Source organism: Crinia signifera, chromosome 2, assembly GCF_055691185.1.
Source record: "Crinia signifera chromosome 2, ASM5569118v1, whole genome shotgun sequence".
Taxonomy (NCBI): domain Eukaryota; kingdom Metazoa; phylum Chordata; class Amphibia; order Anura; family Myobatrachidae; genus Crinia; species Crinia signifera.
This window is the reverse complement of record NC_139218.1, coordinates 339,096,278-339,109,529: the sequence shown is the minus strand read 5'-3', so window position 1 is coordinate 339,109,529 and position 13,252 is coordinate 339,096,278. Positions and strand designations below refer to the sequence as shown.

Sequence of the window (13,252 nt, the reverse complement as noted above, 5' to 3'; positions counted from 1 at the left end):
CCAATCACCTACCAACTGCCAGGTTACAGGCTGTGTTTGAAAAAAGTCAGTAAGGATCTGATTGGCTGGATGTTTATCTCTCCTTATCACACTTGAATTTATCTCTTGTTAAGGCTTAATACATCTGCCCCTTTGTACCTAATGGAATGGGTCATTTTGGGGGCTATGCAAAGGGTCTTATTCAATAAACTCTCTATTGGTAGATGTGTGTTGTGTGACATCATTGCATATTAAACTTAACACTAACTTAACTATTATAACTAGAAATAATCACACGGACAACTGAAATGCCTTTTAACATTGGTCAACCAACATTTATTTAAATCTTTAAACTAAATATGGTGGCAATAAGAAAGAACGGCCAGACCCACAGTGACTTTACGACTTAATGCCGTAATTCATGTCAACGACATGATATTCTTTAATTTGTTGGCAACGCCAACCAATGTCAGGTCTCCAACTCTCTCCCCAATACACCATAACAGAGCCGGCCAGACAGCCAAACCCCAATGGCCCCCAGTAGGAAAGCCACTTTATACAATGTATTGGGCAAAGAGCGCACCCCAAAAACAGCAGCGCAATAGCCACTGTTACTGCCGTTCTTTCCCGCCACAAATATCGGTTGACAAACCCCAACCGGCAAAGAAAAAGAAAAAACGGGTGGGGACAAAAAGGTGACTTGGGGAGGGCGGGTGGGAAAAATTCCTGAGAAAGAGATGGAATGTTCTATTGCATCCCACAAAATGTCTGCTTAACCCCTCCCTGACACACCCCTTATTTAAATCACCTACAGCCTAACCTATTAACTGTTTCACTACCTAGCTAAACTCTGCAAGGATCACACAACCCTACTACCTAGAAGTTTATAGTCACTTGCGCTATCTGCACTCGTTCTTCATTTCCTGTGATAACAGATTGCAGGCAACTAACTTGCTGGGAGTTGCCCAATTAGCCACGATAAGCTGGAGTGTGCCGCGGCTCATTGAAGATTTTGTTTTACTTACCAGCAGGTGAAACTTTAAGGAAATGACCGGAAAACGTTTTTCACTCCAAATATTTTATCAGGGGTAATTGGATACCCCCATAGCGAGATAGCGGAGCTCAGACTAGCTATTCAGTCTCGCTTATGTCTGGAAAGGCACATGTTCCCAAATCGGCACCCCTGTTATGTGTGAATGATGGTACCTGGGATTTTATTCCAGGGATGCCCATAGAAACCCCTCGTCAGGAGGTCAGATCATTGTTGCCTACCTGACCTACTGTATTTGACCCTCTCCTTCAGGGTGAAAATGCTCTGTTCCTGGACTTCCCTGGTAATGTATGATTGCCATCACCTGTTGGGGAGCTATGTAATTGATAAGAAAGGTGTCTCACCACAGGTGATGGCATACATCCCAACATGACCCTCTCGAGGAAGGACACAATGCTCTGCTCCTGGATTTTCCTGGTAACAGTGATCAAAGTGGGCCGGTATACAACGGTATGACATACCGGCACTTTACTTCGAGCACTGATTTTTATTTTTTTAAATAGCTCAGTAGCTCGGGCATTGGCGCCACTGCCGCCACTAGGAGCCATCACAGTACACTGTACGGAGCTCCGTAACTCTGGCAGCGCCCGGTGACGTCATCGCCCGGTGCGCACTGGGTATCCGCCGTCCAGGCGTGCAGTAACTTCGGGGGAGCGTCTGGCATCAGCGCCAGTGCCTCCAGAGGACACGGTACAGACCTTCCTCCACGAGGGACCGACTTTCACGCCGCGGGACTTATCTACAAAACTTAAGGTATTCCAGGGGCCTGTGCACTACAGGGAGTAGGGACGCCAGCTCCCTGCAACACACCCCCTCTCTCACCTGCTGTCTTTCCCATGCTCTCTCCCCACCCCCTTTCTCACCTGCTGTCTCTCCCATGCTCACTCCACCGACCCCTCTCCCACCTGCTCTCTCTCCCCCACCCCCTCTCACCTACTGTCCCTTCGCTTTCTCTCCCCCCTTGCTCTTTCTCTCCCCTGCTCTCTCTTCTCCTTTGTGGAAGGTGGCATGGATTCTGTTTTGTAATTATGGGGCAGATTTATTAAACTTGGAGAAGAGATAAACTGGAGATAAAGCGATAAAGCGGAGAAAAGCTAAAAGGAGATAAAGCACCAGCCAATCAACTCCCAACTGTCTTTTTCAAACACAGTTGATTGGCTGGTGCTTTATCTCCTTTTACCTTTTCTCCGCTTTATCTCTCCTCCAAGCTTAATAAATCTGCCCCTATAGTCTTAAATTTTTTCTAAGGGGCATTGGGGCAGATGTATTAAGCCTGGAGAAGAGATAAACTGGAGATAAAGTGAAAGGAGATAAAGCACCAGCCAATGAACTGGGTTTGAAAATGACAGTTGAGTGTTGATTGGCTGGTGCTTTATCTCCTTTTACCATATCTCCAGTTTATCTCTTCTCCAGGCTTAATACATCTGCCCCAATATGTATAATCATACTTGCCTACTTGACCCTCTCCATGCTCTGTTTCTGGACTTCCCTGGTAATGTATGATTGCCAGCACCTGTGGGGAGTTAGGTAAAGGTGTTTCACCACAGGTGATGGCAAGCATACATTACCAGGGAAGTCCAGGAACAGAGCATTTTCTCCCACATGGAGAGGGTCAGGTAGGCAGGTATGTGTATAATCAGCACTATAGGTGGCATTATATGTGTAATGGCCACGCCCTCTTTTGCATGGCCACACCCCTTTTGTGGAGAAAAATGTTACTGTCTTTCCATACCCCCACTTCAAAATTTCCACTTCGACCACTGCCTGGTAATGCATAATTACCCTCATCTGTGTTGAACAGGTAAATTGCTAAGAAAGGTGTCTCACCACAGGTGATGGCAATTACAAATGACCAGGGAAGTGCAGGAACAGAGCATTGTGTCCCTCCTGGAGAGGGTCATGTTGGGAGGTATGTCATGGAAATCATACATTACCAGGGAAGTCCAGGAACAGAGAATTTTTTCCTCCCTGAAGGAGAGTGTCAGGTAGGAAACCCTGGGTTAGATTACAGCTGCAGATGTTCCTGTGTAGACCACGGAGCCACAGTAAGATTGGCATATAGCCATACCTGCTTTTAGACAAGACAAATGGGGGCAGATGTATCATAGCAGCGCTTATCGCGCCGCTATGATACTTCCTGCTTCGCCTCAATAGCGAGGCGAAGCAGGAAGGGACATCGACAAGATGTATTAACATCTTGTCTGCCGAAGCGGGGGAGCGTTAACTCCCCATTTCGGCGATGTCCCTTTCTGGAGATAGCGCATCAGTTAATACTGATGCGCTATCTCCTGTCTCCCGGCCGGCCGCACTGGGCATGCGCGGGATCTCGCTGTTCACGCGAGATCCCCAGCACAGCCCAGACCTAACAGCAGGGACAGCGCTGTCCCTGCTGTTTAGATAGGGCTTCGCCAGCCTGATGCTGGCGAAGCCAAAGCAGGCTTTGTGCGGAACGGTCAGCGATGCTGACCGTTCATACATTCGGCCTGCTATCATTTTGATAGCAGCGCCGATATGGACAGGGGCGCATAGCGCCCCTGTCCTTTACCGCATCTCACCTCCTTCATACATGGGGGAGAAGCGGTATCAGTGCACATAACGTGCGCTGATACCCCTTCTCCCCCATAACGACCCTTCATACATCTGCCCCATTGAGCCCTATGAACAAATCTCTGCAATTTACAGTACTACTGCGGCATCTGTACGGGATCCTTTTTATGGTTATATGTAGACTAATTCAACAGTAATTCAACTGCAGATAGAAGTGGAATGTGAAGCTATATATATGCTGTTAAGTAAGCGATTAACAATTTGTATTTAAACATTAAAGACTATGGGTTACAGGAATTGCCAGAACTGTGTTGTGCTGTGTACACACGGGGGCGATAGGGGCTGAAATCGATGGGAATATGGTCGCTGGCGACCATATTGCCAGTGATGGAAGTGTGCCCCGGCGATAAATCGCCGGATGCGCGCTCCCGTTTTCAGCCCCATTCTAATCGCTGGTTGAAGGAGCTTGCTGATTACCTCTGCTGCACCGCCGGCAGAGGTTCCCTTTCATCAGTGACCATCTCTGGTTGCTAATGAAAATGAGAAACTGAGCAATATATTGCTCAGCCATATATTGCTAGCAATATATGGCTGAGCAATATATCTCCCCCGTGTGTACGGGGCTTTACTGTGAGTTCCAAAGTGATCACTCCTATACATAATATATAGAATATTTTAGAGAAAGGATAAGGTAGAATTCTACCACACACCTCTGGAATACATAGCCGTAAATTCCTGTGGCTATAATGATCTAATAATGACTTACAGTACTATACTGTGATAGTATATCCAATAATAATACCGTACAAGATAGGTTATACTAGTGGTACATGTAAGCGCTCCTCACCAATACATACCTCCCAACATAACCCACAACAGGAGGGACACAGTGCTCTGTTCCTGGACTTCCCTGGTAATGTATAATTACCATCACCTGTGGGGAACTAGGTAATTGATAAGAAAGGTATTCCACCACAGGTGGTGGCAATCATACATTAATTGGGAAGTGCAGGTGCAGAGCAATGTGTCCCTTCTGGAGAGGGTCCTGTTGGGAGGTATGCCAATATTATAGGCTGCAGATTGATCATGTGTGACATATAAACATACTGTATATATGCTTTTTCTTGTATTTAGAAGTTAAGTACAACATTACAGATGCAATCGCTGGTACCGAACCTGTTGTAGACCCATTACACCACCTAGCAGGTTATTAGTACAAGGATTATTACCTTACAATCTGTTGCTGGTCACAGAACTTCAGCTACTGTGAAGGGATCCAGCTGCTCAGTGTCCAGTTCCTCCAATGATGATCAGTTAGAAGCTTTCTGGTTTCCCTTAGAACAGTGTTGAAATACTTCCAATACCACAGTGTAGGATGGGCAGGTACATGACCTGTGTGTAGGAGACAGATTGTGCTGCAATAATATTAACTCCTTCATTTTCAGGAAGTGATTATGAAGACAACTCCATATAACAGGGCGTGTTGGACACTCTTATCTGACTCATTCTCAGTGTTGGAAAATCAGAAGCCTATTTTAGGGATTCAAACAAGGTATAAACAGTAGTAAGCAAAAAAGGTGCTTACCAAGATTGCACAACACAGTCTAGTCTTACTATTGCACAAAATTCTCAAATTACAGGTGAGAAATGTGCACACTAGCATTATGGGAGACGTTTGTAAAGTTTTTGGGTTAAAGTAGGATCAATGTAGGTCCCTATGCCCAGATCCCTCCAGTATTGATGTGCTTTAAGTGTGAAGAAGGGGTTCCAGATGGCTGATAGACAGTGGGCCAGATTCTCTAAGCATCAAAAGTGATAAAATGGAGAGTGATAAACAGCCAGCCAATCAGATCCTACCTGCCATGTCACAGACTGTGCTTGAAAAATGTCAGACAGGAGCTGATTGGCTGGCTGTTTATCACTCTCCATTTTATCACTTTTGAAGCTTAGATAATCTGGCCCACTGGTCTATTCAGACAGTCAATAGGTCGACACCAAAAGTTAGACATTGTGGAAAGTGAGAAATGTATTAGTTAGACAATGACAAAAGTGAGACATGCATTAGCTAGACATTAATAAAAGTTTGACATGCATTAGTTAAACATTAACAAAAGTGAGACATGCATTAGACAATGACAAAAATGAGACATGCATTAGTTAAGGCCCATACACACTGGGCGACTTTGAGCTGAAAGTCACTCAAAACAGCAGGTTTAATCGGCTTTCAGCTCAAAGCTGCCCAGTGTGTATGCCCCAGCGATGAGCAAGTGCTGGAGTCTGAGGAGCTCTAGAATGACCTAGTAATTGAATTCGGCACCTTTTTGGCAGTCAATTACTGCTCGTGAATTAGAAGCAAATAGGAAGCTGATTGGCTGACCATCCAATTCCTTCCCCCAGCCCTGCCAGGAGGCACAAGAAGAGAGTACAACGGCAGAGAGGGAGCTCAGAAGAGCTCACAATTTGGGGGGGAGTTTTCACCTGGTGCATTAGTACCAATATGTGAGAATACGGTTCTGAGGCCAAAAGTTCAGAGGATGACCTTCACTTGAGCCCTGAAGACATGACTTGGAGTCACGTCACTGGACAGTGGACAGCGCATAGGTCAGAGTCTAGGAAGGATTGTATTCACCTCATCTCCTTCCTACTAGGTCATTGGGTACACTCTTCTTCTGGCGCGCCGTTTACATTTATTTCTTAAAACATTATAATTGTATTGAACTACATTAAATATAAAAACAATGTTACTTATACTAATACTAATGTTACTTATACTAATAAAAGGGCTACACCAATCCTTTATTCTTTCCAAAAAGCTATTGGAATCGGTAAATCCAGGGCCGAAACTAGGGTTTCCGGCGCCCGGGCCAAGGCAGTCATTTGGTGCCCCCCTGACGGGGAGGGGGGCACCAAATGACCGCCTTGGCCCTGGCGCCGGAGACCCCCCCCCCCCTCCCCGCTGACAACATACATACCTCCTGTGTGCAGCCAGCGGGGGTCCGGTGACTTATCTTTTAGGCGGGCCGACGGTTCACTTTGAAAGAAGGAGTAATTTGTTAATAACGAAGCATACTTTGTCTTACAATCATTTATTCCCATTATTTTTTTACTTAAAAAAAAAAAACATTGAGCTGAACAAATAAGAACATACATAACCGAGTAAAACACTGATCGATGGATGGGTGCACAATCGCCATCGATGGCAACCAGCGTCTGCACCGATGGCTTTCCCTAGCAGCAGCAGCCTTATTATTCTTTCTTTTACTTGCAGTAGCAGCACTGAACTCAGTCTCCGGAGTCAGTACATCTCAGCTGCCACAGGTGGCAGTGCTGAGATCAGGAAAATGCATTGTAATTAAAAACAAAACTGAAAGTAAAAGAACAACGGATCACCTTTTTGGGATCGGCGGCTCAGTCGCTCTTGAATGGATCCGTCTGAAAGATTTGCTTCGTTCGCGAACGACCCATCTCTACCACGCTAGTAGGAGAGAGTAGAGACGGACGGAGTCAAGCTGCCGCTACAGCGGCTACCCGGAACCCCGCTGCCTGTCACCGGACCTCCGCTGGCTGTCCCCGGACCTGACAGCACCCCCCCTCCAGCGCCCGGTGCGCGTGACCCCCCAGTCCCCCCTAGTTACGGCCCTGATAAATCAGGTAGTACTTGGTAATTAATGAGCGGCTTCTCCTTGTTTTCCCTGTAGGGAGTGGCTCCAGGCAATGGCTCCTCCTTCTGGTTAGTTCTCCAAGATGTTTTGAACAACACGGGGCAGCAGCAGAAATCTTGGGGCCCCATACACTGATATATCTAGGGGCCCCCACCCCCTCATATGCTGTCAACCCCTCCCCCCACACTGGAACATAAACTGAACGCACTACCCATGTTACATCACACTGATCACTCCCTTACCCCGCGGCCTGCATTCTATCACATTGACAAGCTCCCTTACCCTGCGACCTGCTCTTTATCACACAACGTGCTCCCTCAACCTGCGGCCTGCATTCTATCACACTGATGCGTTCCCTTACGTTGCGACCTGCTCTTTATCACACTGCTGTCCTTCCTCACGCTGCGGCCTGCTCTCTAGCACACACTCGTGCTACCTCTCCCAGCTGCCTACATTCTATCATATTGATGCACTCCCATACCTGTCACTGCACGATTCTGACCTCTGGCCTCTCACCTTCCCCAAGTCCACCATCCCGGATACATGACCGAGTGCGCCAGTATCCCTGCTCAGCTGCCATGTTTGACATCGGGGACACCCCATTTGGCAAGCCGTCATAGACATCTCAGTTTCCAGGTAGCTAGGGTGCTCCCACTCTCTACCCCAGGATGCCAGCCCTTTCCATTGGGCTGCTGATGACAGGAGCAGCGCAGAGTCCTCCCCCAGGTGCAGCAAGCAGGCAAAGCTCTGCCCGCTGTGTGCAGCCAGGATGCTGCACATTAACCAATGTGGATAGCTACAGCCTGGTGCAGACGGCGGGGTCTAGGAACTGGAAACCCAAGATTCCAGAGGGAATATTGGGACCCCCCTGTCACTGTGTCTGTGAACAACCTCCATGCCGAGTCTCTTTAAACACTTTTTGCGGCATATTTTCCAAACTTTTGCACAGTACTGAATATACTGTTTATCTCTCTCTTTAGTAAACAGAACTGTACCCAGATTAGTCCAAGCCAACTCACCAGGCACACATTTATAAGCCCAACTAAGCCATAAACTATATAATACTACTCTGGGCCACTATTGTCAGGAGCAATATTGTTCTACATGGTGGCGATAAGTGACTGAAAACAAGATTATCAACAAAATTGAGACTGCTAATGAAAAATGTGTCTTAAAGAGGGAGATGTATCAAGCCGCAGTGGCAAATGCAGGATTTTTAGAGGGGGTTTCCAAATTGAATCCAAAATCTCCCACTCTGTATCATTGAAGTAAGTACAGGAGACTGGGGGAGCGATAACAACCTTGAAAATAGATCTTTTTATATACTGATTACTGTATGGAATACAGTATTGATATTTAACAGTACACATGGTCTATAGTATAAGCTGTTTCAAAAATATAGTGGTCAGGAAAAGGTATATGTTAAATACACAAACATAATAGAACCAGTACTTTTCTTTCTAAGCTCACAATCTCCCACTTCATGGTAAGGCTCCTGTCTCTTCCTCCTGGCAGCTACTCTCTGGTCCATTTTAATGTTTGAGGGCTCAGAGCCACACATACAGTATTAGGTAGAAGAAGCTGGTACACTAGGCATGTGCAGCAGCTCTGTTCTGTCCCTTACACTGTATGATGTGGTGGCAGCTCTATTGATCATATTATATATAGGGATGTGCACCGGCCACTTTTCGGGTTTTGGGTTCTGATTACCTTGAGGTTTTGGGTTCTAATGGGTTTTGGCAATACACCTCCTAAGTGTTTTGTGTTTGGATTTTTTGGGTTTTGGGTTCTGATTTTTTTTGTTAAAAAAAGCATAAAAACTGCAAAAATCGCAGAACTTGGGTGTTTTTTTTTTTTTTGCTCCTACGCTATATTAACCTCAATTACATTCATGTACACTCATTTCCAGTCTATTCTGAACACCTCACAATATTGTTTTTAGGGCAAAAGGTTGCACCGAGGTAGCTGGATAACTATGCTTAGCCACACAAGTGTGTGGCACAAACACGTGGCTCATGTAAGAGTGGCACTGCAGCGGCAGACAGGATGGCAGTTTAAAAAAATAGGCCCAAAAAAGACCCCTATCTGGCTTGATCATGCACTGTTTACCATGTGCAGCCAAGGAGCGGTGGGCATTTTGTGCAGCACAGAGTTTGTCTGCAAGTGTGTAACTGTTTTGATCACTTTAACATCCAACAAGACCCCTATCTGGCTTGATTGTGTGATTATGATTAATTAATGTAATCTGATTGTTTAATTTTGTGATTATTAATCATTTATTACCAGTCGTCTCATAAATCATTGCCTAATGGGTGTAGGGGAGGGGGCTAATCAATTTTAAGGTGGCAGATGGAAGATGTAATGTAATGTAAACCATCACTAGCATTGGTTGCAGCAGTGGCAGTAACTGATGGACCCGGCTGTGCAGATAAGGATGCTGACAGCGATGATGTCACAGGGAGAGCCAGCGAACTGTTGCTCCATGCAGCGCTGGAAAACTTCGCTGCCCATGGTGATGCCATAGGGCATGCGGAGGAAGACGTAGCACCCAATAGGGGTCATGAAGGCAGTAAGCAAGGAAGAGGCTCTGTCCAGAGGGATCTGACAAAACTCACACTTGGCATTCAGGGTGCTAAAGACAGTTGCACCTGGCATGTCAGCGATCACCTGCTCGATGGTGCAGAGTGTGTATCTGTTTTGGTCAGTTTAATATTTAATAAGACCCCTATCTGTCTTGATTGTGATTGATTGATTATTAATTAATTAAATGATGTGATTGATTAATTTCATGATTATTAATTTGTGCCGCACTGATTTGTTCAGCGAGTGTGTATCTGTTTTGGTCAGTTTAATATTTAATAAGACCCCTATCTGTCTTGATTGTGATTGATTGATTATTAATTTAATGATGTGATTGATTCATTTCATGATTATTAATTTGTGCCGCACTGATTTGTTCTGCGAGTGTGTATCTGTTTTGGTCAGTTTAATATTTAACAAGATTTAATTAATTTCATCTGATTTTTAATTTTGTGATTATTAATTATTCATTTATTATTTATTACCATTCGTCTCGTCAATCATTGCCTAATTAGTGGAGGGGAGGGGGCTAATCAATGACTAGGTGGCAGCTGGAAGAGTTCTATCTGGCTGCGACTTCTGTAACTCTATTGATCGCTAGGGTGGATTCAGGTGATCTGGCTCGCTACTTCACATGCGTCCCTCGTGAAGCTGCACGCTCTGTCGAGGAGGATGTCCTTTGCCGGTAGAGAAGTACTGATCTTCGCTCAAGGTGTTATGAGTAGCTGCACTCCCCTGCTACAACCTCAAAACAAGTACCAAGACCCCTATCTGGCTTGATTGTGCACTGTTTACACAGTGAAGCCGAGGAGCAGTGGGCGATTGGTGCAGCAATCAATTACTCTCATTAGTGGAATGCAATCAGTTGTATGCATTGAAAAGACAAGTCCCTCATACGAATGACTCTCAGCAGTGGGCACCAGACCAGACAGGTAGATACGGCAGTATTAGGCAGTGAGCCCCAGACCAGACAGGTAGATACAGCAGTATTCGGTAGTGAGCCCCAGACCACACAGGTACGCCAGTATTAGGCAGTGAGCCCCAGACCAGACGGTAGATATGGCAGTACTAGGCACCAGACAGGTAGATAAGACAGTAGTACTATGCACAAGACAGGTAGATACGTCAGCAATACTAGTATTGTGCACCAGCAGAATTTATAATAATTAATTTTATTATTAGGTACTGCTTGGCAGTGGTACTCAGTGGCACACATCAGTGCACAAGCAGCATGGAATTATTTTTTACAGTCCCACACAGCACAAGTATTATTATTTTTTTAATTAAATTAGATATAGCAGCCTAGTATGTAGTTGTACTACTAGGTAGGTACACTTAGGCAGTAACACTGCCAGTGGCAACAGTGGACTGAGTAAATAATACTTGCAACCTCTATTCACAGTATTCAGTGCAGGCAGACAGCACCAGTGGACTATATATAATTCAATTAAATTAATTATTAATAATATAGCAGCCTAGTAGGTAGAGAAAATAAACTATTAGGTACTAGGTAGGTAGGCAGGCAGGCAGTAGCACTGCCAGTGGTCACCACAAAAGGTAGTTATTAATATTACACACCACCAGTAGCTTTATGCATTGCACCAGCAGAATTTATATAATAATTAATTTTATTATTAGGACGGTACTGCTTGGCAGTGGCACACGTCAGTGCACCAGCAGCATGGAATTATTTTTTACAGTCCCACACAGCACAAGTATTATTTTTTAATTAAATTAGATATAGCAGCCTAGTATGTACTAGGTAGGTACACTAGGTAGGCAGTAGCACTGTCAGTGGCAACAGTGGACTGAGTAACTAAATATTACTGGCAGATTCAGTGCAGGCAGCACCAGTGGACTATATATATAATTAATTAATTAATTATTAATATATAATATAATATTACAGGCACAGCACAGCACCAGAGGTAGGCCCCAGCACAGAGGAGACAGTAGTACTACAGGTACACAGTTAGACTGTTCTCCTAAGCAGAGAAGAGAACAGAGTACACAGCAGCACTGAGAGACAGCCCCAGCGATTGAAAAATATTGCGCTCAAGGTCAAGCTCAAGTTTAAGCCCCAGCAGCAGCACCAACACACCCTCTCCCAACCCACTACTAGACTGGAGTGAAGATGGCGGGCGCAGCAGCCGCTTTTAAAGCCTCGAGAAATCCGGCGCCGGGAGATGACGTTCTGACCACGCGGACGGACCCGAGTCAGGCGGGAATCTCCGAGCGCTGCTCGGAACCGGGCTCGGAATGATGACGTCCGTGGGGGCTCGGATCTCTGGAATCCGAGTCTGCACATCTCTAATTATATACCAGTGCTATTGTCATAATTTAAGGTACTTGCCAAGAGGAGGGGGTTTCCAGGCAACCAGAACCCCCCACACCCCTGCATTTGCCTATGAGACGTGGAGAATAAAGTTACATTGCCCTATGCAACCAATCAGCTACTAGCTGTTATTTGTCTAGCAGAGTCTGAAAGAACAGACACTGACTGCTTACAGTAATTTGTGCAACTCCACTTGATCCATCTCCATGAAATGCTTGATACATCTAACTTACAGACTGGATATGTGAAAACATGGCTGCATTTTAAAAGGCTTTTATTTATATATTTTTTAAGCTTGTGGGAACTTGTAAAACGTGCAAAAGTTATTTTCAAAAGACATTAAGTTATCAGGTGAGAATGTGTTACCCGAGAGCAGTAACGTACTGTACAGTGCCAGGATCCTTTCTGACATGCCTCTACCTGTCCCCATTATTTTGTAAGTCACTGTGTTTCCAAAAATATTTTAAGGTGGATGTTCCTAATTTGCAAGTGAGCTTCCCCACTAACAGCATGGTTCAGCTAAATTTCATCAAAGGACAGGAAAATGAGAACATTTTCATAGAACAAGCTCAATCAGGGAGCACGCCAACAATTACTAAATGTTACAGAGCGCACACACTCATGACCTAACTCAATTTTGAATGACTCACACATAATAAGCATACACACATAGGGGAGTAGTTGTTGTAAAGGGTTATGCCTTGGGCTTTGATAACTTAAACTATTTGATCTATAGAGATCACTGCATTTTATTACACTCAAAATAACCAACACAAAAAAAAGAAGTAAAAAAAAAAAATAGTTGCTTGGTGGTCATCTCAGATACGACCATGCAGAGACACCTGCATCGGCTGCTGGCAGGTAATCCTCTAGCACTTGCTCTTAGGGATGACCATCAAAATCATCTATGGTTTATGGCCGGTGTTGAATACTTTAGCCATCGATGGGGGAGAACCAGATGGTTTCCCTACATCGATGGCACAGCAAAACCGATGTTTTTCTTTTTTTCTGTTTCAAAGTGCCAGGACAACATGAAACATAACGGATGACCATCGATATGTAAAACTATCGATGGTCACCTATTGCATAGTTTTACAC

General features: G+C 45.0%; 1 protein-coding gene across 2 annotated transcripts in view; it reads right to left on the bottom strand.

Annotated features, from left to right (window-relative positions):
• Positions 1 to 4,929, bottom strand: part of GPR84 (G protein-coupled receptor 84) — a 28,928-nt gene extending 23,999 nt beyond the window's left edge. Inside the window, exon 1 of one of the 2 annotated variants that reach the window (XM_083169543.1) lies at positions 4,807 to 4,929. Coding sequence is in view for 1 of the 2 variants with exons in the window: in XM_083169539.1 (XP_083025665.1) it covers positions 4,435 to 4,444 (10 nt within the window). In the remaining variant the exon portion in view is untranslated. Of the gene's footprint in view, positions 1 to 4,434; positions 4,483 to 4,806 lie in introns of those variants that run through there. The other variant, XM_083169539.1, reaches the window with a different exon arrangement.
• Between the last annotated feature and the right edge of the window lie 8,323 nt (positions 4,930 to 13,252).